Genomic DNA, 26646 nt, shown 5'->3' with positions numbered 1-26646 from the left:
AGGCATGAAACTGCATGGAGAGATCAAATATTCTTAGTCTGTTCTAGTTCACAAAGGGTTGTGAGTAAATGCTCCAGAAAGGATGGGATAAATGTGCAAATGTATTTTGGAGTATGTATTGCAGTATTGATTTTTTTTCTACTATTACTGTTTTTAAGTAGTTCATCTTCTATCATTTTATATACAGAAAATACCAAAAGATAGCTGTGACACTGGGCATAACATCACATGTAAAGTAGGCTACCCCTTCCTGTCTCCTCATGAGGAGGTAAGATGGTATGAGTAAATCTGTGGGGGTGACATGTATATAATGTATGTAAACATAAACAAATACTAATAATGTTTGGAAATGTCTGTCCTCCTACTCCCCCCACCTTTTTTTTTGAGATGCCTAGACCTTGAACCAAAAATAGTGTGTGTGAATTTGTTTGTGTATAGATGTATGCGTACATGTCTCTGTGTGTGAATTAAATGTGTATATTTCAACATTTCTCAAACTGGTATTCTCCAGCTATGTTGGACAGAGGTTACCTGTTGGTGGAATGTTAGTATATCTCATGTTTACAATTCAAGCCTGCAGCAAAAAAAAAAAAAAAAGTATTATAATTAAAGAGGAAATAAATATAGAAGCAGCCAATAGAATGCACATTTAGGGCCTTTGCCCTCCTCTTCCATGCAGTTTGACTAATTAGGAATATTCCTCACTTGAGAATCCAACCTTGTTGTGTACTTACTGTTCTCAGATGTGAAAGAAAAAATTGTTGTATTTTTATTTAATTTCTATAGATGGGATGGGAGGGATGGTGTTTATCCAGATGCTGTTAAGTTATTAGAAGACAAATTCTAGATAAATATCAAGAAAAGTAACAACAGGATAATGACAATTCAATCACAGAAAACCAATTCCTGAGGAAGATGGTGAGTCCCCCATCATTTGACATGTTCACGCACAGCTTAGACATCATCTGTTGGGGGTACTTTAGTTTAGATTTTGCAAAGAACAGAAGGTTGGCCTTGAAACATACTTAATCATGTCACAACATGCTAACCTTGGTTAGGTTTTCTTGTTGCTTAGAGAATATTGTGTGGACCTAGGGCCTAGGTTAATCGGCAACCAGCTAAAGGCGTTGATTCCACAAGAAATTCCATAAGAAATTCCAATTACTAATTTAATCATAAACCGAGGTAAAAGAGGGAAAGCTTTAAAAAAAGAATAACTGACTGAATATCAGAGCACTTAAAAGGATGAGAAGTTTGGGCATTCTCGATACTACTAAAGTACAGCTTCAAATCGCGACATTGGCTATGTTGTCTATGAAATTGCAACAATTTCTCATTCCTGGCTGGTTTAAGTACACTGAAGTTACCAGAAGTCCCTTTCCAACAACACTAAACAGGATTGCACAGAGTTTGTCTTGTGTGAATTCTGAAAATCATAGAAGCAGGCTAGAGCATATATGGGAACATAAACAATAGTTTCCTGAGAGGTCAAAGCACCCACAAGTTGCATTTTGTGGAGAGTATATATTTATATTTTGTTAATCCCCAGATGCAACATGGATCTGGTTGCAGAAGTCAGGGAAGCATGTCTTAATGGCTTTGTGGTCGTATCAGCAGCTGCTGCCTTGGAGCTTGTGACTGAAGAGACTTGTATCTTCAGTTAGACAAAGTTCAAGCAACCGGACTCTTGATTCAGACCTTCCTCTGGGAATTGAATTTTATGTGACAGGATATGTGGGAGGCATGGCCTCTGGCCTATGTGTGAGATCATGCAAACTTCCTATAAATATTCTATTTCCTTAAGGGGGAAAAAAAGAGAGTGGAATAGCCAAGTAGTGTGTAACAATACTTTGTACTAAAAAATAAAAAAATGCCAATGAATACTGAGTTTTTACAAAATTTCTTCATTATTTAGAAAATTAAAGCAATTTTGCTTTATTTTGCAAAATTTATCCTACACAGAATTCTTCTTCCAGCCTACTGAACAACATTTATTAGACATAACACATGTCCAACTTTCATTTCCATAGAATGCTCATTTCCATAGAATGCATATCTATGTTGCCATAAAAGCTGAAAGGGAACAACTATTACAGCTAAAATTATAATGATGTGGTGTTGGTGTTGACTCTTAGCAACCATATAGATAGATTTTCTTTAGGCTGATCTGTCCCCAACCTAGTTCTATGGTCTTCCAAAAGTGTACCCATTGGTGCTGTAATTGAATCCATCCACTTTGCTGCTAGTCATAATCTTTTTCTTTTTCCTTCCATTTTTCCCAGCATTATACAGTGGACTTATAAAGAGAGTTAGGTCTTCTCATGATGAGGCCAAAATATGATAATTTAGGCCTAGTCCTTTGTGCCTTGAGTGAGAACTTGATATGGATTTGTCGCATGATCCATTTCTAAATTTCTTAGTATCCGTGGCATTCTCAGGAATCTTATCTAGCACCAAAGTTCAAAAGTCTCAATACTCTTCCTCTCCTACTTCTTCAAAGTCCAACTTTCATTTCCATAGAATGTCACAGGCAAAACCATTCCCTGCATGATTCTGATACTTGTAGGCATAAATAAATCACAGCATCTTTTCCAAGGCCTTCACTGCTTCACTACCAAGTGCTAGTTTGTGGCATATTTCTTAACTGATGGTTCCTTTATTCTTGATAGTCAATTCTAATAGGTAGAAGCTATCCACCACTTCAGTATCTTCCTTGTCAGTTCTAAGGCTGGTTGATCTACTTGTCATTAGTTTGTTCTTCTGTATATTTAATCTTAATTTAGTCTTAATCTTCAGGCTCCTTGAGTTTCATTACTAGAGAATGAAACTCTAGCATTATTTGCATTTTCGGCTAATCCAAATGTCATCAGATAGCACAGATTATTGATGTTTCTTCTTCCAGTTTTAAAACTACCCTCATCTTTTGGTCCAGCTCTCCAAATCTTACAAAATCTTACTTTAATCATTTATTTCTCTACCATGCAACTTATTCAATGATTTGTGGCTCATCTGTACTCCCAAGTAACCCCAACACCAGTATGGGTCAACAAACTATTTTGAAGGACAAAAATGGACAACTGTATTCGTCACCTGGCCACTTTGAATGCCATCTCTGGATTTGTTTTCCTGTTCCACTTTCAAAGTAGTGCTTTCTGCTTCTTTTGGATCAAGCATTGGTGTCTGGTTGGTTTGCTACACTTTACTTTCTTTTAGGCCAACTCCTGCATTTGGTAGACTATTTTGCAGAAACAGAAGTGGCCCCTCACCATATTTTCCCTGCTTTTCCTTATTATCATCTAGTGTACCTTCTGTTGTAGTAGGTCTTCCTTAGTAGTATAATGGTGATAACACTTGCCATACATGTAAAATGATCCTGATTCAAAATCCAACAGAAATGTATGTTTGTGTGTTTATTACAATATACTTATTTTTCTGCTGGGACTCTTTGATTGTTTTTAATAAACCACTGCATTGTTTTATCATTTTTCCAATCTCTTGAGGGAATGGCAAAATGATGAAACAATGCACCCATTAGTATTGGGCAGAGACATTTTCCTGTGGGAGTTAAAAGCATTTAGGCTGCATTGACTACTTTTTCCTACTTAACTGTATTTGTGTGACTGGGTTTCCCCATTGCACTGTGCCATATTGTGGCTTGGTTTTGACTTAGCCTGTTGTAGGACTATAGCCAATGGTTTATTTATTAGTACAGGGTTGTGCAACATTTTGATAATAGGAGTCTCACTTCATATTGGAGAAGTGTGTCCAAAGGCTACAGAACATAGAACAATAGTGGAGCTTGACTGCGTACAAGGTTTCTCTCTTTGTGTTTATGTGTGTGTTGTTTTTCCAGGATGTGGTAGTTAGAATTCTCCCTCGCCCCTTTAAAAACTATTTTCTAGTCTAGTTTTTTTATAAAAACTAGAGTATTATGGCATCTTAAGGACAAATTTATTTTTATAGTTCATAGACTACTTCATTAGAGGCAGCCACAAAAGAAAAGGTCAGTTAAAGGATTAATCCTTAAAGTGCCACAAGTTTCTGCTGGTGTTTCTGCAAAAAACTAATATGGCAATCTGCATAGAAATACATAAATTTTTAATTTCCCATTTCAAAATGGTGAGAAACAATAGCAGAATTTTTTGGCCAGAGCTGATCCTAGGATATTTTAAAAAATGGGCCTGGTATCCACACAAACCCTCAGGCATCACTGTCCACCTTCTGGTTTAGCTTCTTGGGTGAACTCAGCTAATGTTAGTTTATTCAACAAATCATTGTTTAAAATATATGAACCATTATATTCTCTCTCACACACACACACAGAGAGAGAGAGAGAGAGAGAGACTTCAGCTGGAAATAAAGGGAAATAGTGAAACTTTCATTCTCCATCTCCTGCAATCCCAGTCCATCCCACTCTCCCCTGTTGCTGCTTGTTACAGTTTTAAAAAACTGCATATTAACTGTACTCATAAAATGATTATCATATTCAATGTGAGCTTCTATTCCATACTCTTTCCAGCAGAAGAAACCCCCCTGTACTTTATTTATATATACATAATGCGTATTTCCATTTTATACCACCTACTTCAAATACTCTAGAGATTCCCTGATGCCCTGGAACAGACATCCTTTTTGACTGTCTGCCACCAAATGAATGAGTCATAGTTCCCCAAGCTGTGCTTTAGGCAAAGAAAAGCCAAAAACAGCTGTAACCTTTTAGGATGGTGGGATGAAAGATGCATCATGTTAAAATATACTACTTACCTTCATTCACATTGACCAATGGAGGCAGAACAGCTGCTCTTGTAGCATCCAACCATTGTTATTAGTTTTTATATTAACCATAAAACAGTATGACTGAGACTTTATAAAAATAATATATGTGGAATTCTGGTTTTTTGTTTTTTACTAGATTGTCATATTCTGTCATCTGGCTCAGTTGTCTCAACAGGAACTTGGCTAAAAATAAACTTTCCCACAATATCTTCTCCAGTGTCTTATAAGCAAAGTGCATTACAACTTGCAGTCTTTTCCTGCATTGTTCTTGAAGTATATTTATACGAAGCAATCTTTCTGTTTAATCCAGATAATACTGTTTAGTGCAATATAGAACCCTCTAAGAAAACCAAAGACCTGCTAGTGCAAACTCAGTGGAGTAGACTGGAGAAACAATCGGCTTGCTTGGTGTTAAAGGGAATGGAGGGAAATTAACTCTGTATGTGGAGAGAGTAAGAGAGATTACCTTGACGGAAATATGCAAGAACTGTTATCTAGGCAAAAGGGGCTGAAACATTCTTTAAATCCAGAGCAACAAGATAACATTTGGAAGCGACTGAGGCAGATGCCACCCTGGTTCACTGGGGTATAAGAAGGGGGAGGGGGTACAGTATGATCAGACTTGCAGGATTGATGTCAGCCCCAATAGGTAGACCACACCAAGAAATCAACTCCACAGGAAGGCAAAAACAATTTTCATTGAGATTGGCTATAATAACAGAATCTTGCAAGCCTGACTGTGTTGTATCCTTTGCCTAGATAATGGTTCTTACGTATTTCTGTTAAGGTCATCTTCCTTACTCTTTAAAGTATGTTCTAGAGACCTCACATGTCTCCCTTCATGCTTCAGGGACCCCCATTTCCTTCCCTTGGTGCCGGGGCCTGCGTTATTTATAAAGAAAATGTGTCTCTCCACCATTTCAGGGGGATATTCAAAACAGAGATTAGTCTTAATAGCCCACCTTCAAAGTGATAAAACATGCGGCAACATAATTAATTCAAATCCTTTTATTCCCGTCAGCATTTTGTCAATTCATGATGGTACTATTGCATTACTCATGACCACTGGTTATATTATTTTAAGGTTATGAACTGAACATTTTAATATTGTAATTAATCTATTATTAATGTTGGAGGTACTTTGTGTGACAGACATTATAAAAAATATTTTAAGCAACAATTTTCAGACATTAATTCCATGTTCACACCTACATGTAATGTTTTTTAATTAAAACAGAAATTTCAAATGTATTATAGCACTAGGATTATTCTGTCATTCATAGTCTTTTTGTCTTTCTTTTTCATATGCACAGACATTGACACATAATAGTCACACTTGTAGAATCATTAGTCCCAGTGTGCAGGACAGCTTCATAACTTTTGTGTATGTGTGTGTGTGTGTGTACACTTGGGACCTCCTCCAGACTTTACACCCCCATCTTCATTTTATTGCTCAGTGTAGGCAAAAATAAAACATTTTGTTTACTAAGAGGATGTGTGATAATGAATTGCATTCAGTTTTTGCTGACATTATCTATAATTGCAGTTTTATTTGATTGTAAACATTGACATTTTTATGCACTTTAAAATTATTTTTTCATTTAGATTTTCTTCGAAATAGCTTTCCAGTTCAATGTGTCCCATCTTCTGGAAAATACTATAATTCACTTTTCTGTTACAAGGTTGGTTCCAATAATGTCTATACAACTTTTGAAAATCAGGATCCACTCTCTTCACTGTGGGTTCACCCAGTGAGTTTATGGAGGGTTTCCACTGAATTTAGGAAAATTAGGAAAAGGAAAAAAAATTAGGACAAAAGGAAAATTAGTCTATAATTTATTAGAATAAGAGGCTAATGGTGATATATAAAAAGAGTGAAATCAAATAAGCCATAAATTTCATTTAATGGTTAAAATGGATTAAAAGAATTAAAATATAATTTTATTAAAAACGTAATAAAATAATTCATGAAGCAATGGTAATGTAATTGATTAAAAGGATTAATAAAGGGTAAATATGAAACTAATCAAAGCTTAACCAATGGCAAATATTATATTAATTCAAATCAGAAAAAGTGAATTGAGTTCCAACCCTTGCAAGTCCCATTCATAAGCATAATTTAAGCATCCAAACTATTTAATCCTAAAACAGATTCATTATCTACCACTCTAGCAGAAGGTTCAATGTTCTTACGGGGTTTTCAGCTTTGGGTAGTGTTAAGAAAAATTAATAAAGGAAAGAAGCTATAAAGGGGAAAAAAAGGGTGTATCACCGAGACCTGGCTGGCACCAGAGGGGGGAGTAGCCCTCTCGGGATTGTGTCCAGCCGGGTTTAGGATGTGGCACCAGCCGAGACCCCAGGGCAGGGGAGGGGGAGTGGCAGTAGTCATCAGGGAATCCCTATTGGCCTTCAGGGGCCCTGCTCCACAAGTTGCTGGATGTGAGACCCTGTTCCTGAGGTTGGGATCAGTTGGGAGTGCTGCTAGTGTACCAGCCTCCCTGCTGCATAGCAGCCTCCCTGCCTGAACTGCTGGAGGCCATCTCGGGGTTGGCAGTGGAGTTCCCCAGACTTATGGTCTTGGGGGACTTTAATCTGCCATCTCTGGGGTTGGCCTCAGAGGCGGCTCGGGAGTTCATGGCTACCATGGCAGCCATGGGCCTATCCCAGGTCATCGATGGCCCGACTCGGGACAGTGGTCACACTCCAGACATGGTTTTCTTGTCGGAGCAGTGGCAGCGTGATCTGGTGGGGGATTTTACATTATCCCCCCTGTCATGGTCAGATCACTCCCTGGTGGCGGCAGGATTCTCCTATGCTGCCCCCCTCCACAGGGAGGCGGGACCTATTCAAACGGTCCGCCCCCGGCGACTGATGGACCCGGATGGGTTCCAAAGGGAGCTGGGGGTTGTTCCTGAGGCCTTGCTGCACGGCCCAGCGGAGGCTCTGGCCGCAGCCTGGAATAAGGAGGCGGCTGGGGCCTTGGACAGGATCGCGCCTGTGCGTCCTCTCTTGGCCCATCACTCCCGGCGCTCCCCGTGGTTCACGGAGGAGTTGAGGGAGCTGAAAAGGGCTAAGAGATGGCTAGAGCGCCGCTGGCAGAAAACCCGGGACGAATCAGACCGAACACAGGTTAGAGCGGCTATTAAGGCCTACCTAGTGGCGGTAAGGGCGGCGAAACGTCAATATTTCTTCGCTCTTATTGCATCCTCAGAGTGTCGCCCTGCAGCCCTGTTTAGGGTCACCCAGACCCTCCTGGGAAAAGGGGGGGCGGGGGACTACTTGCAGGGTCGTGCAGATGAATTTTCTGAACACCTGATGGATAAAATTGCTCAGATCCATTCTCATTTGGAAGCCAAGCGTGGAGTAGGTCCAGAAGAGTTGACCAGGGAGCGTTCTTGCCCAGTTATCTGGGAGCGGTTTGATCCTGTTGTCCCTGAGGAAGTGGACAGGGTCCTCGGGGCTGTCAGCGCGACCACCTGTGATTTAGATCCGTGTCCTTCCTGGTTGGTTAGATCCACCAAGGAGGTGACCCTAGGGTGGGTCCTGGCGGTGGTTAATTCATCCTTGCAGGAGGGGGTGTTCCCGAAGCCTTTCAAAGAGGCTTTGGTCTGCCCTCTCCTCAAGAAACTGTCGCTAGACCCCACCCTTCTGGACAATTTTCGTCCAGTCTCCCATCTCCCCTTTTTAGGGAAGGTGGTAGAAAAGGTGGTCGCGCGGCAGCTTCAGAGGATCCTGGAGGAAACGGATTATCTGGACCCCTATCAGTCAGGATTCAGGCCTGGTTATGGGACAGAAACAGCATCGGTCGCACTTTTAGATGATCTCTGGCGAGAGCGGGATGGGGGTAGTGCATCCATCCTTGCTCTTCTTGACCTCTCGGCGGCTTTCGATACCATCGACCATGGTATCCTTTTGGGTCGGCTGCAGGAGTTGGGGTTGGGTGGCACAATGCTGTGCTGGTTCACTCCTTTCTCCAAGGCCGAACCCAATCGGTGTTGATAGGGAGCGAGAAGTCCAGCCCCCGGCCCCTACTGTGTGGGATGCCACAGGGGTCAGTGCTTTCACCGCTCCTATTTAATATCTACATGAAGCCGCTGGGTGAGATCATCCAGTGCCATGGAGTGAGGTATCATCAGTATGCTGATGATACCCAACTATACATCTCCATCCCTGGTGCCTTAAGTGATGCTGTGACTACCCTTTCGCGGTGCCTGGAGGCTGTGGGGGCCTGGATGGGGGACAACAGGCTTCAGCTGAACCCTGGTAAGACGGAGTGGCTGTGGATACGGGGAGCCTCAAGATCTAGGACTTTGTCATCTTTGGTTCTTGACAGGGTTGCACTACCCCAGACAGACCTGGTGCGTAATTTGGGGGTTCTCCTGGACTCACGACTCCTGTTCGAAGAGCAGGTGGCAGTCGTGGCTAGGAAGGCCTTTGCACGACTTCGTGTCGTGCGGCAGTTGCGCCCCTTCCTGGATCAGGGGGACCTCCGCACGGTCACTCATGCCCTGGTCACCTCTGGGTTGGACTACTGTAATGCGCTTTACATGGGGCTACCCTTGAAGAGTATCCGGAAGCTACAGCTGGTGCAGAATGCGGTGGCGCGGACAGTTCTTAATGCCCCTAGGAGGGCACATATAACACCGCTGTTGCGCGAGCTGCATTGGTTACCAGTTTGTTTCCGGGTCCAATTCAAGGTGTTGGTTATCACCTTTAAAGCCCTTCATGGCACGGGACCAGGTTATCTGAGGAACCGCCTTGCCCTGGTCACTTCAGCCCATCCCACTCGGTCCAGCAGAAGGGGCAGGTTGCAGACCCCACCGGTCAGGGAATTTCGATTGGTGGGGTCTAGGCAGAGAGCCTTTTCTGCTGTAGCGCCCGCCCTATGGAACATCCTGTCTCCTGAGGTCCGGTGTGCCCCCTCCCTCATGGCCTTCAGGAAAGGTATTAAATCCTGGCTTTGCCAGAAGGCCTGGGGGCCAGAGGGGGGTTCGCACCTGTGGAGATGGCTGGTGGGATGATGGGTTGCCCCCCCCCCCAGCATCTTACAGATTTTTATAGGGCCAAAATTAGAGGAGGTTTTTTACGATATTTTAATATGTTTTTAAATTATTTATAGTTTTAGCCATCTTGGAGAGAATTGTATTTCTTCGTTTTTATTGTGAGCTGCCCAGAGTCACCCATGGGGGAGATGGGCAGCTAGCTAGCTAGCTAGCTAAATAAATAAATAAATAAATAAATAAATGTTACTATCAGCTAAAGAAATTCAAAGGGTAGAATAACCTGTCCCTCTATACTGAAGTTAAAGCTTAAAGGTCTTGAATTGGGGGTGGGGGACTGACAGCGTGTCCTCTAACATCAAAAAAAAAAATTCTTTGCTTCTTTATATGAGTTAACGTTTTCTTGATACCAGTATCTTGCAGTGACCTAAGATTTCATTGGCTGTTGACATTCTTCCCTTAGATTTCATTGGTCACTACTTGTCTGAATTTGCAATGGTTGCTGGCTACATCTTCAAATCACGAAAAACCAGCACAATATTGATTGTTGGACCAAAAACTGACTGTTTTGGATCCCATACTTAATTGACTGTTTTGAATCTCGACTTTCCTCTCAGCAATTAAGTTGATTCTAAATTACACATTTTTCTACTTCAAGTGTTCTCTTCTTTACAAATAAATGTGAAAATAATTTTTATGTACCAGTAAGGCAAAACATAAGACTGTTATTGATTAAAATAGACTGTGGCATAAAGCAACTTTTTAAAATGTTTCGTTTTAGTGATAGTGATGAACTTGATGAGACTCTTGGAGACAACAGAGGAAGCATTTCAATTCCAGTAAAATATGAAAGTGGATTAATATTTAAAAGGTATAACTACATTTTATCTATTTTTCTATACTGACTATCTAGTAGAAGCTTTTCCTCTCCTGTTGATAGAAAGTCCCCTTCTCCCAAAACCAAGAGAGTCACATGGTAGCATTGTTTTCCCTTGATCCTAACTTGCTCCTTAGTTCTCTTGACTCTGGATTAGTAGTGGCTCTTGATTCTGGCTGATGTTAATCACTGCCCATAGTACCATTCTGATAATGTACGTACTCTTTTATTCCCAATCCTGATTATATGGCGTCCTTTAATGTAAAACAGAGGGAGGAAGGGAGGGAGAAGATATTGTTTGTGATATTTCATGTCTAAAGCATCATGGTAAAGTTGGCTTTCGTTTTTATTCCTTGAGAGACCTTGAAATACAAGATGGATATTTTTCAGACTCTTTCACAGAAAGGTCTTATAGAGAGAGAGAAAAAAAAAGAGAGAAGAATACTGTAGTCAATGACCAGTCCATAAAACACCTTACATACATAAAACATATATTGACTAACCAATTAGGTAAATAGAATGATCAAACTGTACACATCTTACATATTACATGAGAAAAATTGGCTATATTTAAGGAAATGGAATCATTTGACTCTGAAAGTAAATTTTTAAGTAAACATACATATGTGCACTGAGACATATGCAGAACTTGCATACTCTACTGTACTATCTGGATTGTCCCATCACTCAGACAATATTCAATTATTTGATGTTTCATCAGTCATTGTTATTAATTTGGGGAGAAAAGTGTTATTTAAAGAGGGTGGAATTAGATCATTGTGTTTCACTAGTTGGTTTAAACTGGATTAACACTTTCATACTGTATAAATTGGATGAGAAAAATTATGTATTATTCAGAAACAAAATTAATCTCAGGTTTATTAAATGTACTCATATACACATTTTCTTGAATGACAATGAAACTACCATACTGTTGTGTTTCATTTCATTTTGTATGGATAACTGAAATGGGATATGTGACTACTTTGTAAGTCTAAATCATTTAACATTATTTTATTTCCTTTTCAGAGAACCTAGTTCATATCACATCATAATTGCTGCAAATGATACAATACCTGCAATAATTAATTCTACTGACAATATTGGAGAAGAAATTAATATAAACTATTTGGTAAGGGACAATGCAATTTTTTTCTGATTGTGGACTTTCAGACATAACATTTATGTGCCACTTTTTCATCTCTTGAATTTTTATTATGTCAGCTTGTAAGGTCTTCTTTGAACTAGATAGAGCTTTCTGCAAATGGAGCTTCTGCCCACCTCACAGATTTTTCCTGTCCTGTACTCTCCCTTCCACGTCTCCAAAAATCTGCTCCAAAGGATATCCAGACTTTCAGAATACATTTGGGGTGGGTGTGAATTGCTACAGAGGGTAGAAAGGAATCTAGACTGTTGGCAGAGGTTCACTGATAGTGGTTTGGTACAGCTAGAAGTCACCCCAGGATAGTGTGAGAGGAAAATTATTAGTACCCATTAATATGTTTTAATATTAATTTTGATTACATTTAATAAAAGCCAAGCTAGCTTTGATATGGCCTTTAGGACAATAACAGGAAATAAGTAAACTTGCAAGACTAAGCAAACTGCTGATGGGAAAGAACGTGACAAGGACAAATGAAACAGGGAAGTATGGTAAAGTAAGGTAAAGTATGGTAAAATTAGCACCAAGGAAGTTATGATTCAGTTGCAAATCCTGGGATGACTGTCTGTGGGATGTCTGTGGTTTGTGGTTTGTGGTTTTTGAGGATAAAAGGGATTGCAACTAAGGGGTCGGGACCACTTAGTCAAGCTATCTTGCCTGATAGCTTGCTCATGATGGTCCTCATTGCAATGTGAATCTAAGTGAGTACCGTGTATGCTATTGGTTGAATTTTATTCGTTTATTGAACTAACATTTAATAAAGCTTTTAGAACTTTGAAGTGATTTATGTCCTGGTATGTCTGTCTCCCGTGTCTAATGAGGTTTTTTCCCTGACAATAGTTTTTCAGATTTGGAAGCTTTCTAGTCAACTACAGGCATTTACCACTTATGGACAGTTTTCTAAAAAATAAATGCCACCTATTCTTCTTGCTTTATCTTTTCCCCTTGAACCCAAGAAAGCTTAGTAAGAAATTAGTAAGAAGCTTAAACATATTTACAACAAACCACAGACCAGAACAAATCATTATGGTGGTGCTGTATAACATGGCCACTGGAACTATGTCACAGATAGTTTATTTGCTTTACCTTAGAGATATGTTCCACTTTAAAATATAGACCTTTGATTTCTAAGATAATGTTTAGGTAATTCTTTTCCCACCAGTTGTGTCTTGCATGCAAATTTGGTGAAGTACAAATACACTGCTATGAAATAAAATTGTACACTGTGTTATTCATTTTAGTAGTGACTGAAGCAGCTGTTAATAAAGGGACAACAACATTCATTTTTCTTTAATTAGCCTTTCATTCATCTTTTTAGATTGAGAAAGGTGAACATTTCTTACAGCCGCAGCTTGCAATGCAAATCTCATTTCCAAAGAACATTTCAGATGAAAATCAAATCCTTTACCTCACCAGGATATCATATTCAGAGGTAAATCAGTGATATACAAATAACACTGTCCTGCAGTTCAGAATTAGTTTTTGATTTCCACACCATGGGTTTTTACGGTTTGAATGACTAAATGTTCCTTGTGTTTCTTTCCTTTGGTATTTCCAAGGAGGAAAATGGACAGCCAATAATAAATTTAAGAGACAGGAGAATCTGCTTGGCTATTATAATAAATCAGATAATCTATGAAATTCTCCCTGGGTTTATGACCTCCTGAAAAAAAAAATCTCTGATTTGCCTAATCTTCTAATTTAGGTAAATAATTTGTCTGACCTCTATGTAATCAAAATCCAAAGAGATACATTAACTATATCTATGAGATGTAACCATGGAAAACAGATTAGTGTGCCATCATACAAATCACTATTTTGAACGCCTTCAGTTTCAAACATGGCTTGCCATGAAAGAGACTTCTGCAACCTGACTCCATCCAGTTGTGTCAGACTACTACAACTATCATTGCAAGAAAGGAGATCTGCTGATTGGGAATTATGGGAGTCATGTTGTCTGGAATGATAGGAGATGTAATCCAATACATCTGGACAGTACCAAGTAAGGGCGTGTTGCTATAAAGATTGGCATTGGATTGTGCAAATATGAATACAAAAGCCACTTGGGCATTTGAGAAAGCCAGAGAGGTATAGTAACGAAGGTGCCAGTTTGAGACTTATGGAAGCCAGGTTCAAGCCCCATTTAACTGCTCACTAGATGACTGGTTCAGTCATTACCTTTCAGCCCAACCCACTGGACAGTGATAAAAATAAAGGATGTCCCTCATTGTGCACAGGGTCCAACTCCAAAAAGAGAGGTCCTATGAATATAACAATAATTACCAATGATGACAACAAAAACTTTTCTGTTTCTGATACATTTCAGTTTTGTCCAAGTGTTAAACTGTGGTTTAAAATAATACTGTGCTCAATGTATCTTTTCGGATACTTTATATAAAGTGTTCACATTAATTGCAAAATTATATATATAAGCACCAGAAATTGTAATGCTAAAATAAAACAATAATTGCTAAAGTAGCCCAAAGATGCTAGCAGAGGTTAAGTATTTGTCTACTCTGATCTGGAAGAATGGGGGTAGAGGGGACTATTGATTTGCTGTCCCCCACAGTTCCCATGCTTCTCAATCTTGTCCAGAGGGTTGAGTGGCCTTCTGGCACAATAGTGAAAGTGACTCTGAGAATGGAAGGAGGACAGTGACATTGGTGACAATCACCCATCCCTTTTCCAGCAGTTAAAGCATTCTGGGCAGAAAATATTCAGGTGATGTTACCTTTGGGAAAACACCTCAAGTCCTCTATTAAAATTATTGCAGAATACTTATAAAATTACAATTTTTCTTCTTGTGATAGAATGCAAAATGCCAGTCCAGCCACCCGAGTGATCTGTTAAAGATTGATATGGGCAATTCATTCAAAACATCAAGAATACAAAGACCTCTAAAGGATCCAAACATAGTATGTCTCTCTGAACTTATGTTTTCTTGGAATAGTTTATATTAAATTTTAGCATACAATATTAAGTTTGGGTGAAGTTGTCATCATAGGAATATAATCATACATATATTTTTCTTACCTTTTTGTTAAGAGCAATGATATGCAACTATAATAGTCTCTCTGCCAGAAATGATATCTTATTTACATGTAATTGGAAAAAAATGTTTCTAAATCTATGATGTGGACTTTTAAAATGTTTAGCTTTGAGGATTTGATTTCCACCATCTCTCCACACAAGGAGGTTAAAAGAAAAGGGAGGGAAAAAAACCCTTCCATCAGTGTCCATAAATACAATATAGGCAGTAAATTTCAGTCCCTCAATTAGAACAATTGCATGTCATGAAAATGTTGTCAGGTGCCTGTTCATAAGGCTGCTATGGCTATGCAAGAAAGTAAGTCTTTGTCAGCAGAAATAATTCACTCTAGGAATTAAGAGTGCCCCTTCCTGAACTGGGAGGCACTGCTCACAGTCACTCATGCCTTAGTCACCTCTCACAGGGATTACTGCAACGTGCCCTTGAAGCCTATCCAGAAGGTGCAGCTGGTCCAAAGTGTAGCAGTGCAGGCAGTGTTGATGAGTGAGGCTCTCGGTATGCCCATGTTACACCTCTGCTCTGTGAGCTGCACTGGTTCCCAGTATGCTTCTGGGTGCAATTCAAGGTGCTGGTGGTCACCTATAAAGCCCTTTATGGTATGGGACCATGTTATATGTGGGAGTGTGGTTGTTTCTACCCACCTCACTAGATCAGGTTGGCCCCAACGCTGCTGGCCTTTCATGAAGCATTGAAGACCTGGATGTACTCCAAGGCCTGGGCATTGGGAGATTAGATCAGTGTTTCTCAACCTCAACAACTTTAAGATGTGTGGACTTCAACTCCCAGAATTCCTCAGCCACCATGGGGAATCTCAAGCAACTTAAGGCTGTTAAGATTGAGAAACACTGGGTTAGATGGCCCATTTAGGGTTGTTTGTTAATTGTTTTGTTTGGCATTATCCTCAGTGATCATTGTGGTTTTTCTTCTTTGCTAATATTATTTTTTTATTGTTTTAACAAGTTGTAAGGCACCCAAAGACACATTTGCTAGACCGGCAGCCATATAAATTAATTAAACAAATAACATTAGTAGAATGATCATTATCTTACTAGGTTTTGAAACAGATTTTTATTTTATTTATTTTATTATAGCCTGCAGTGAGGGCCTTCCTGAATACAAAATGATGAGTGACCTGAACACTGAATGAACTTTACTGGTGCCACTATTGTTACTTTCAGGACATTTCATACTTATTTCAGCATGATAAGGAGAATGGTGTCACGTTATCTGAAATTATGTTATTTTGGGTAGTCATATTTTGCAAATATGCTAATGAGGTGTGTCCATGATCTTTTAAACAGAACTGTGATGCATATGAATGTGCATCCATTAACTGCACTATGGCTCCATCCAACATAACTCATGTGAATATTTCATTCAGACTCTGGAAACCTACTTTTATAAAGGTAAATGAGCTTTTATGTTCATTAGGAATTTAAAATGATATCTTGCCAAAGATCACATATGTATCCATCTTGGTTGGTACTGGCTAGGAGGGTTCTACTGAGGGAGATGTTATGCTGTGTCATTAATACCTAACTTGTTCAGGGGGCAATGCCACTAACCTTAAAGATGGTCATTCACTCTGTTGAAAAAATAAATTTCTTGATCCCTTCAACCAGTCTCTGTCATTCTTCACAAGGGTGGTTGAGCATGTGGTAAACATGCAACTCCAGGTGATCCAGGATGGTACTGTTCATCTAGACCTTTTTTTAAATCTGGCTTCAGACCAAGCCATGGCATGGCAATGACTTTAGACATCCTAATGCATGATTTACTAAGGGAGTATGACAGGGGAAGTGTGACTTGCTTGTGCTCTTAGACCTATTGTATTGTGAACTAGGAATTTCACTTGTCAACCAAGGATCTTTTGAGGGTGCTGGCAAGAATGGAGACTTCACTGGCATTAACCAGGGCCACCTTCTGAGTAGTGACCCCAATGATGAATTCATTCCCTCCCATTGATATACTCTCTTTAATTTATTTTAAATGTAACCTGATAACCTAATTTTACAAGCTGGCATTCTCTTCCTGAAACTCATGTTTGTACTGATGTTTGTTTTTTATTGTGATGCAATTGTTTTTACAGTTATTTCTTGATATATATTCAATTTAATGTAATTTTATTGCTGTTGTATGCTGCCACAGGCTAGGTTTAATAGCATATGGGTACAAATTTTGAGGAATTGATGGAGTTACTGATTTTCATTCACACCAGAATTCCCTGCTGTTAGTCATACTGGGAATTTGGGAATTCTAGCTCAATAGCCCTTGATGGTAACAGATAGGAGAAGGGTAAACTATACTGAGTTTCATAATTAGAGAAATTATTATGACAAGAATGTGTCAAATTCTCCTCTTATTTCCTTGTTTGCTTCCCTTCAAACTAAAGCAATGAGCAACATAAACTCTCTGTCAACCATCTACATATGTTTGAAGCCAATCAAAAATTAAACATACCTACAGGGACTGTAATATTGTAAAACAATAACCTTCAGATTTTTCTCTCTGTTGCATGCCAAGTAATAATTAATTTCCTTTCACTAAGATAGGGAATTACCTTCTTTCACTAAAAAAAATATTGACAGCACCTACAACTCTCATGGATGTTGGTGGAACCTTGGTTTTGAAACCAGAGCAAAACTGTATTTACAAAGTGATGGCTAGCTAGATACTGTTAACTATTTTTTCAGTAAAGGATATAATTATTAACATTCATTTTAAATGTTACTGAAACTCACGGACAACAGTTCTATTATAAAGGAAGCAGAGATGTGCAGGACTCACATAAATCAGAAATGTAGCAATCTTTTTCCACATACCTCAGATTCCCCATTTTACCATAAGGCAAGGAACCTCTTCCACCATGGCAAAGAGCAGTTATAAGACACATCAAGATTACTGATTCATCAGGGAAATTTTCCAGGTAACTGAAGTTAAAAAGAGAATACACCATTGAACAGAGGGAATGTTGTCTAAGTATCCAGGCATGTGATAGTACTAAAAGTCAAAGAGCACAGTGAAATAATGGGACTAAAATTAAATATAAAAAAGATCAAACTTTGACAACAGGTAGAACAACCAGCCTTAGAATCGACAATGAAGATATTGAAGTGATGGATAGCTTCTGCCTTTTAGGATCACCCATCAATAGTAAAGGAACAAGCAGTCAAGACTAGCACTTGGTAGAGCAGTCGTGAAGGCCTTGGAAAAGATATTCAAATGTTGTGATGTGTCTATACCTACAAAGATCAGAATCATGCTAGCCATGGTATTCCTTATGATGCTCTATGGAAGCGAAAGTTGAATTTTAAATAAGCAGGATAGGAAGAGTATTGATGCTTCTCAACTTTGGTGTTGAAGAAGACTCCTGAGGATATTGTGGACAGCCAAGAAAATAAACCAATAGATCATTGAACAAATCAACCCAGAGTTCTCACTCAGGGCACAAATGACCAGGCTCAAATTATCCTACTTCGGACACATTATGCGAAGACCCAGCTGTCTGGAAAAGGCTCTAATATTGAGAAAGGTAGAAGGAAAGAGAAGAGGACGACCAGCAGCAAGTTGGATGGACTCAATTACAGAGGCAAGGAGTGCACTGTTGGGAGACATAAAAGAATTATCTATCTATGTGGTCGCTACGAGTCAAAAATGACTTGATGGCACATAATCAATCAGTAGTCTTTATATGTAGCTCTGCATACCACATGTTTCTGGTTTCTTCTAAGCATTTTTGCAACAAGAAGATTGCCTTAGAAGCAGTGTTAAGAAGAGGAAACCTCTCCATGTTCTAGCATTGGCTTCAAATTGCAAGCATTTTTTGTTCTTTGGCCCAAGTAATGATCTCATGAGATTGTAGACTTGAGGAGAAACTGAAAGCATTGGACAATAAGCAAGTCCAGACAGTAGGCAATATTGGGCAGAGGGGATGGGGGAATTGAGTCCATATCTCCTTCCTGACTTGGACATGTCTTGAGGAATATGGTGGGGTTTGAGATGTACTGAGGTTGCAGGGTCCACTAAGGGATACAGAGGTTTTGATGCCATTAGTTTTTTCCTGGGTCAACCTCTAGAAGTAAAGACTTTTGTTAAATAAGCCAAAATGCTGCTTACTTTCCCTATGAAGGTCATTAAAGGAGTGTAGTAGTAAATTACTCTTTCATCACAGCAAATTCTTTTATATGCACTTCCACTAACATTTCCTCTTATAAGCAATAAGCATAATTTTCCTCTCTGAGTTGTCTTTTGAGTTTAGAACTATTGAACTAAGGATAAACATTATCACCTCCATTTTATTCTAGGCAAAAATTCACAGTATAGAGCTCATTGTGAAAGCAAGTCTAAGGAGTGAAAACTCATTAATGATCTTGAAGAAAGAAAATGAAAAAATAGAGGTGAGTTCCAGCAGATTAGTATACATGCCAGAAACTCATTCTGCAAGCCACTTAAGGGAGAAAAATTATCTAAGGCTACTATTCTACGTGTGTTAATTAGGTGTTAATTTGTTATCCTAACAAATATAGAAGAGAAAATATAGAAAATGGTTACTTATAAGTAACCATTCAGACGATTAGCTATATATTTGCTTGCAACCCAGTTACTATATTTATAGGGACCTAAATACAGCAGTTGGCATTATACAGATTAATAAACAAATAAGGTGTTTGTAAGTGTGCTTATTGAAATAATAAATACTTAAATATATATAACTGGTATAATGTGCAAGATGTACAGTGTGTAAGATGTTAGACCATATCTTACAGATGTCAATTTAATGGCTTTTTAGATTATGCATTTTAAAAAAAATTAATGAAAAATGTCTAACAATCATGCATTATATTGTTTTCAGTGAATATTTACAATTTGATAGTTATTCAGATTCTCAATGAAAAATATAGAAAAAAATTAAAATATAAGTTATATTCATTTTCATTTGATATGCATATAAAATTAAATTACTTCTTGCCTAATGTATTTTTCACTGCCGTTTCATTGACATTAGAAAGTTTCATTAAATTCAGGAGCATCAGTAGGAGAGGTCAACAGAATCAAAATGACAGGCACAACTGGGGCAATTGAAGCTCTTTCTTTTTCATGTATGTGATGCATCATATTAAAAAAGAGCAGGGATTTGATTGCCTGGTAACTCCGTTTTGACACTGAAGAATCCTCCTCCAAACACCCTGATTAAGTTAATACATAATGAACATGTTTAAGATTGACATTTATTTTTTAGTGACAAGTTTGCAGCCCAATAAAACCTATTTTTATTTGGAAGGCATTCTGCTAAATCCTCTGGTATTAACTTGCAAGTCAGCAGGTATAGAACCTTAATGTGGGTTTAGAACTGTAGCTTTAATGTGCTTGAAATGATGTACAGTTGATATGTGCTACTTATCACATTATGCTTCCCAAGGCATGACTAGTTTATCTACTGAATAGAACCCAAACTGCAGAAGAAGCAAAGTTTTTGCAGTTGTAGGACTATCCCACAAGTGGGAGAGAATCACAGTTCATATATTCCTGACACTCGCATTTGCACACTTACATTCATACCTTTTAACTTTTCCCTAAATAGGTTTATTCACTAAAAAGCTAGTTTGGAGTCAGAGTCAAAGTAGATTCAGTTCTATACTTCCAGTAGCCGTGTCCCATCCAACTTCTGCAACAGATTTTGAAGATGAGTGGAAGGTGGTTGGGAGAAAAAAAGGTAATCCCATCTCACTAATGGGAACCCACCTTTGAACGCGTCCTGAGTTGTACTTGGTACCAAAAGGACTTGAGTTTCTAATGAATAAAGGTAGCTTCTATTTGACTTGATGCCTCAATTTATATTTTAGAGAAATCACGAATGCTTGTTTTAACATCTTTCAGACAATAATTCAAATCTCAAAGGAACTTCTTCCTGGCCGCGTACCACTATGGGTTATTCTACTGAGTGTGTTTGCCGGACTTCTGATTCTTACCTTGCTTATATTTGCATTATGGAAGGTACGATGTGTTTTTCAACAATTTCCTTTTGTGAAACCTTGGTGAGTTGGCAAAGGCAAAAAGGAGAAGATCTCTTTGAGTATCTGCTTAAGCAATGCCGTTTCCATGATTAGCCATACATGGCTAAAGGAGAAATCAATGCGTTCTATCTTGCAGTGTTACAAATAAATAAACTGGTTCATAAGACAGTTCTTGTGTGCCATGATTTTGACAGTTGGAGTATCTATTGTTATTTGTAATATTTATACAAGCAGATTCTGAATGCTATTAAAATAAACATACAAAAGATCTGGTGGTAGATTAGTGGCTGTTCATGTTGGTGTTGTTATCTTAGAATTATCCTTTTGGGTGGAAAAAATCCAAATGAGTAAAACAATGTTTTGAATTAGGTAGCATAATATATAAGGCTAAACTTTAAATCTAAGCTTGCACTTCTTTATAAGCCTGGCTTTTCCTAAATATTATTTCTCACATGCGTGTCTTTTTTTTCATATACTTATATTTAGTTTTCAGATTTCAATTTACAGTATAGGGATATATATTAATAAATGTGTTCTACTGGGAATTGTTTTTATTACTTCTCAGTGTTCCATATAAAAATACTTTATTGTTCTCATATTAACAACTTCATCTCATCGGTTTTGAAATATAGTGTGTACAGTAATATAGTCTATCCAAGTGTTATTAGTAATCTGACCACAAGTGGGCAGACTTGTCAAAGCTAAGAAAATAAGGTCTTTACAACTTGAATCATGTGCTAGTATCATAGGAGATACCTAGTAGTTTCATTAATTGTTTCTATTCTTATTAATGTGACCACAAAATGACCCAATTATCATAATTTATAATAATAAAACAGAGATTCAAAAGCCAATGGATTGCAATAGCAGTGTTTTCCCTTTTCTTTCTTCAGTTCTCCCCAGTTTTCACTTAGTATTTGAACTAAGAATAAAGAATATGTACATCCACGATAAACAGTTTTAATTTTCATTGCTGCTTTGATATTGTCAGTGTGTCACATTTAAAGAGGAGACATACATGATAAAGGCAATGCTATAAGCATGCACAGTTTTTACAGTAACAACATTGTCTTAGCCTCCTCCAAAGAATTCCTAGAAATTGTAGTTTGCTGATAGTGATTTCTATTATTGAACCGTTTCTCCATCCCTGGCAGATGATGTGGCTGTTAAAATTGTTGTCCTTTCTGTTACAAAAGCATATGAAATTAACCCACATGCTTGTCCTAGAAACTAATAGTAATGTTCTGAATGTGGGGCTTTCCTTAGTCCAGACAAAATCGCATATGCACAATGAGCAAAGAGGAGGGGTTTGTATGATCAGACATTGGGAAACCTCGTGGTTTGCATCAGTACAACAAAAGGGAGGGAGAGAAAAAATGAAGATAGGGCCTTAGTAACAGTCCAGTGGAGGATATGGAATATTGAATGATGTTAGAAGTAGGAGATAGAGGATAGCAGAAATCCCAAGATGCAAAAATAAATGGCACTAATACAATTGTGAAAAATGTTGCTTTTAATTCCAAGTGGTATACATGTCTCTCTATATGTCTCCATCAGAGGAAATGTTGAATACCAAATTAATTGATGATTTTTTCACAATTTATCTATACTTGTCCTAATATGCTTTTTATGTGACTTTAGTTCCTCTCTGTTTTCCATCTGAAGAAGCTAATTTTCTTTTTGCATGCGGGGGAGGGGGGGGGGAGGGAGGCAACACCAGAAGGACTGAAATTCAAGGAAGGGCAGCACCTGGAATCTGTCATTGGCTGGCTGGGGAATTCTGGGAGTTGAAGTCCACTCAAAGTGGCCAAGTTTGGACAACACTGGTCTAAACTTAAGCACTTCGCACTATAAGATTTTGCAGCTATCCCCTTTGTGTCTAATGCAATAATTTGTAATCTGAGTTATGGCTTTTTCTTTATCTTCCTCGCAGGCTGGGTTTTTCAACAGGCCCTTAAGAAAGAAAATGGAGAAATGAGAAGAAACTTCAGAAAAAGAAAAACTGCAACAGTTCTGCAATGATCTGTCCTCAGGCGGCCTTCTGAGATAGGACTATAAAACAAATCCTTGGTTTAACGTAGGAGAGGTCACAAAGTTTTATGTCAATCAACACTGTATGCTGAGCATTAAAGGAAACAAAAAGAAAAAGAAAACCAACAAATCAAAGATAGAAAAGATAAGCCTGGAAGGAATTTTTTTTTCTTGTTTATAGGTGAGCAGGACTGAAAAATCTGTACAATCATTCTGTATTTGGAACTTTTCAAATAACTTTTTCCGCATGGATGTGCAAACTTTGATACCAAGGAGTATTAAAAGCTAGGCAGAGAGCAGAGAGACAATTTACTCCTCATATCCTACCCAATATTTTTTAATATTGTCACTTATTTTTAGAGCACAACCCACAGATTTGTATCTCAAGCATATGCACATGGAGGTATATCCTACTGAACTGAATTTGAGGATTTCAGACAGTGTCTGACATGCATAAGAGACTTCTGCAAATTTGATTTATCATCATTCCTAAATGGGGAGAAGCCTGTATTCCAAGATGGGCATGCTACTGTTTTGGGAAACATATATCCAGGAGGAAAAACAGCCCCTCAGAAATTATCAGATGCACTTTGAAATTTCACAGAAGTATTATCTACCAAGCATCGAATGGAATTCCCTGCCTTGTCTGTAACTATGGAAAAAATTTTACTCAGTGGCTTAAGTCATGATTTGTATGCAGAATAACCCAAGTTCATTCCTTGGTATCTCCAATTTGAGAGAGGAAAATATGCATCCAGAAAGCTGAAAACCTGAACATAATTCTGAACTAGTCAATACTATGATCTGATTTAATATCAGAAAGCTTATATTCCTCATAAATTAAAAGTGTATAGATAAAAGTCTGCACAGGGTCCTCTCTTTAGCTTACATCTAGAAAAAGAAACTTTTAACCATTTTATGCATGTAAAAAAGGAATGAAGAAGGAATGATTCTGAACCATCTTTCATTCCTCCACAATGTATATCCTGAGTAATGTTTTCAGTTACTGTATATTGACCACCAGGAGACAGTGAACAACTAGTTTTCTAATAAAAATGAAACCGATCACATCCTGCCTCCTGGCGTTCAACGTAACAGGAGATGACTAACTACCTGCACAAATAATTACTATGTTCTCATTATTAATAACGAATCCTTGAAAATATATTTGTTTCATATTTAGTGGAAAATATGGAAAATGAAGATTTTCTGAAGGAGTAAACGCATAGTTCTTTAATTTATTTGCAGACAGAACATGGGTCTCTGTGCAAGTCATTTACCACAGAGTAATGCTAAGTTTGCCTCAAGATTTGTTAGCAGAAAACTCTTTTTCTTTCTTTCTTTTTCTTTTTTCTTTTCTTTCTCTCTCTCTTTTTCCTTCCTTCCTTCCTTCCTTCCTTCCTTCCTTCCTTCCTTCCTTCCTTCCTTCCTTCCTTCCTCCTTCTTTCTTTCTTTCTTTCTTTCTTTCTTTCTTTCTTTCTTTCTTTCTTTCTTTCTTTCTTTCTCTCTCTCTTTTTTTGCCTTCAAGTCAGGGACTACATGGACAAGTCCATGCAGTTTTCTAGGCAGTGGTTCCCTGGCCTTCTTCCCAGGGCTGAGAGGGAGTAACTAGCCCAGCTGGTTTCTGTGTCCAAGGCAGGACCAGAACTCAAGGCTTCCCTGTTCCATCTTCTTAACCACCAGACCACTGTAATATGACTCAGTGTAATAAGGCAGTGTAACAAATATGTCAAAAATCCAACACTGCCTGACCACCACAGATGTTAGGTGTGCATTCATGGTGTTCCCTTATTTTCCTCAGATACTTGTTGATGTTGTTTTATTTACATGGTGTTTGCACAAAGTGTTTTTTCCCCACTGAAAAGATGATCAGTTTTGTATTCCCCTTTTCAAACATTACAGGGAAGTTGGAACTATATACTGGTGCTCTTAAATTCTGTGGTTCTGTTATGCAATCTTCCCATATCAATCAGCCAGTAAATGTAATTTAAATATTTGTTCAAATAGCTTTTTAAAATAGCTCCAGTTATTCATGTTAAATATTAACATTTCATTAATCCACTGAAATGTTGGAAATTTTGTGCTGAACAATTCTTGTACATTAAAAGACCATTATGATTTAAAAAAAAAATCCAAATCCAAAATATATCTGAAGACCTATTGCTGGAGGATTACACAGCAATGGCTATAAAAAAATGGCCCATACTGGAAATGATGCAAATCATGAAATTGATAGAACAAGATTTCTTCACAAGTACACAGTTTCGTTTGGGTACATATATATTGCCCATTGGAGCTCCTGCAGTTTTCATTTCAGGTATTTCAAATTCTATTTTTACATGTTTCCCAAGCATGAATAAAAGTGTCTGAATATGTATAAAAAAACAGTAATGAGGTTTGGGATCATGCATGCCACAAAATCGCAATTATAAATGCATAACATGCAACAAGAAGCAGATCAGGATTGCAATAAAACAAGGTATCCTTTAGAACAGACAGAATCTATAAACTATGAAATGGACTTTAATTTGCTACTTACGAATTGAGGAATTACTTAAGTGGCTACATTTAATGTCTCAAATACTAATATGTACTGTACTCAGTACAGTATATAGATAAAATACCCTGAAATTGATAAAATATTTCAGGGAGTTTAGAACACTAATAGCCACTACTGAATGCTGTGGTCCAAATCTACATAAATTTAACCATGGGTGACAAAGTCCAACTGAAAGCACTAGCAAATATTGGCACAGCTAATTTGTAGATACAACTGACTTGCAAAGGGTAGCCACTGCACCTACTTTATGGAATTTAGTTTCAAATATTCATAGGAACGTGGCCTAGGAGCCATTACATTGAGTGATTTCGCTACTTCAGAAATATACTAGTTAAAGATATGTCCTAGAGCAGTGTTGTCCAAACTTGGCCACTTTAAGATGAGTGGACTTCAACTCCCAGAATTCCCTAGCCAGCCATGCATGGCTGGCTGGGGAATTCTGGGAGTTGAAGTCCACTCATCTTAAAGTGGCCAAGTTTGGACAACACTGTCCTAGAGGAAGTAGGTCATAGACTGCAGTACAGCACTATCTAATGTGAAAAATACCTTCTCCCCCACACGTGTCACTTTTTATGTACTATAAAACTGTCATTTCAAGAATAGCATGTTGATAAATGCATGTTTTTAAAATACAAGTTTGGTATTCATTTCACTATTTAAACTTATTTTCTTTTTTCATGCTGAATGTTTCACCCATGCCTCTATAGTTATTCTCCCCGCACACACCAAAGATCTCTACCCGTATTTAGTTTTGGACTGGGGTTCTACATTTTCTTCTGATGTGTATTAAGGACTAACTGGCAAATGAGGGGAATCAATTTTGCCCCATAACTGGTAGTCAAACGGAAACACTGATTTGCATTGGCCACAGTGGTATCCACAAGCCATGGTTTAAAAAAAGTCAAGATGGTGGACACAACTATACAATCTAAGCTCCACCTTTTTTTTTTTTTTTTGGCACATAAAGAGATGGAATTTTGTTGCAGCTACCAATTTAACTTTTATTTTTTTAACGTACCCTGCGGACACCCCTGATTTGCTTTGATCCCATAATTGAACATTTGGGTTCAAAATACAATTTTCAATGCATGATTCGGAAGGACAAACTGTTCTTTCACTATAATGGTAGGCTATGGATTCCCCCCACAAGGGGAAGTAAAATTAAAATGAAGTGTAC

General features: G+C 38.2%; 1 protein-coding gene across 1 annotated transcript in view; it reads left to right on the top strand.

Annotated features, from left to right (window-relative positions):
* ITGA1 (integrin subunit alpha 1) overlaps window positions 1-26427 on the top strand; it is a 91613-nt gene extending 65186 nt beyond the window's left edge. Inside the window, exons 21-30 of the mRNA XM_088152886.1 lie at window positions 188-268; window positions 6382-6458; window positions 10558-10647; window positions 11683-11785; window positions 13134-13247; window positions 14626-14730; window positions 16166-16270; window positions 19169-19261; window positions 20742-20858; window positions 22812-26427. Coding sequence (XP_088009012.1) covers window positions 188-268; window positions 6382-6458; window positions 10558-10647; window positions 11683-11785; window positions 13134-13247; window positions 14626-14730; window positions 16166-16270; window positions 19169-19261; window positions 20742-20858; window positions 22812-22856 — 930 coding nt within the window. The 3' untranslated portion in view covers window positions 22857-26427. The remainder of the gene's footprint in view (window positions 1-187; window positions 269-6381; window positions 6459-10557; window positions 10648-11682; window positions 11786-13133; window positions 13248-14625; window positions 14731-16165; window positions 16271-19168; window positions 19262-20741; window positions 20859-22811) is intronic.
* Window positions 26428-26646: the final 219 nt, after the last annotated feature.

This window comes from Python bivittatus, unplaced genomic scaffold (genome assembly GCF_059951505.1).
Source record: "Python bivittatus isolate LINGU-HERP-01145 unplaced genomic scaffold, Pbiv_v1 ctg000570_np1212, whole genome shotgun sequence".
Classification (NCBI taxonomy): domain Eukaryota; kingdom Metazoa; phylum Chordata; class Lepidosauria; order Squamata; family Pythonidae; genus Python; species Python bivittatus.
The sequence above is the reverse complement of the archived record's forward strand: the minus strand, read 5'-3'. Positions and strand labels throughout refer to the sequence as shown.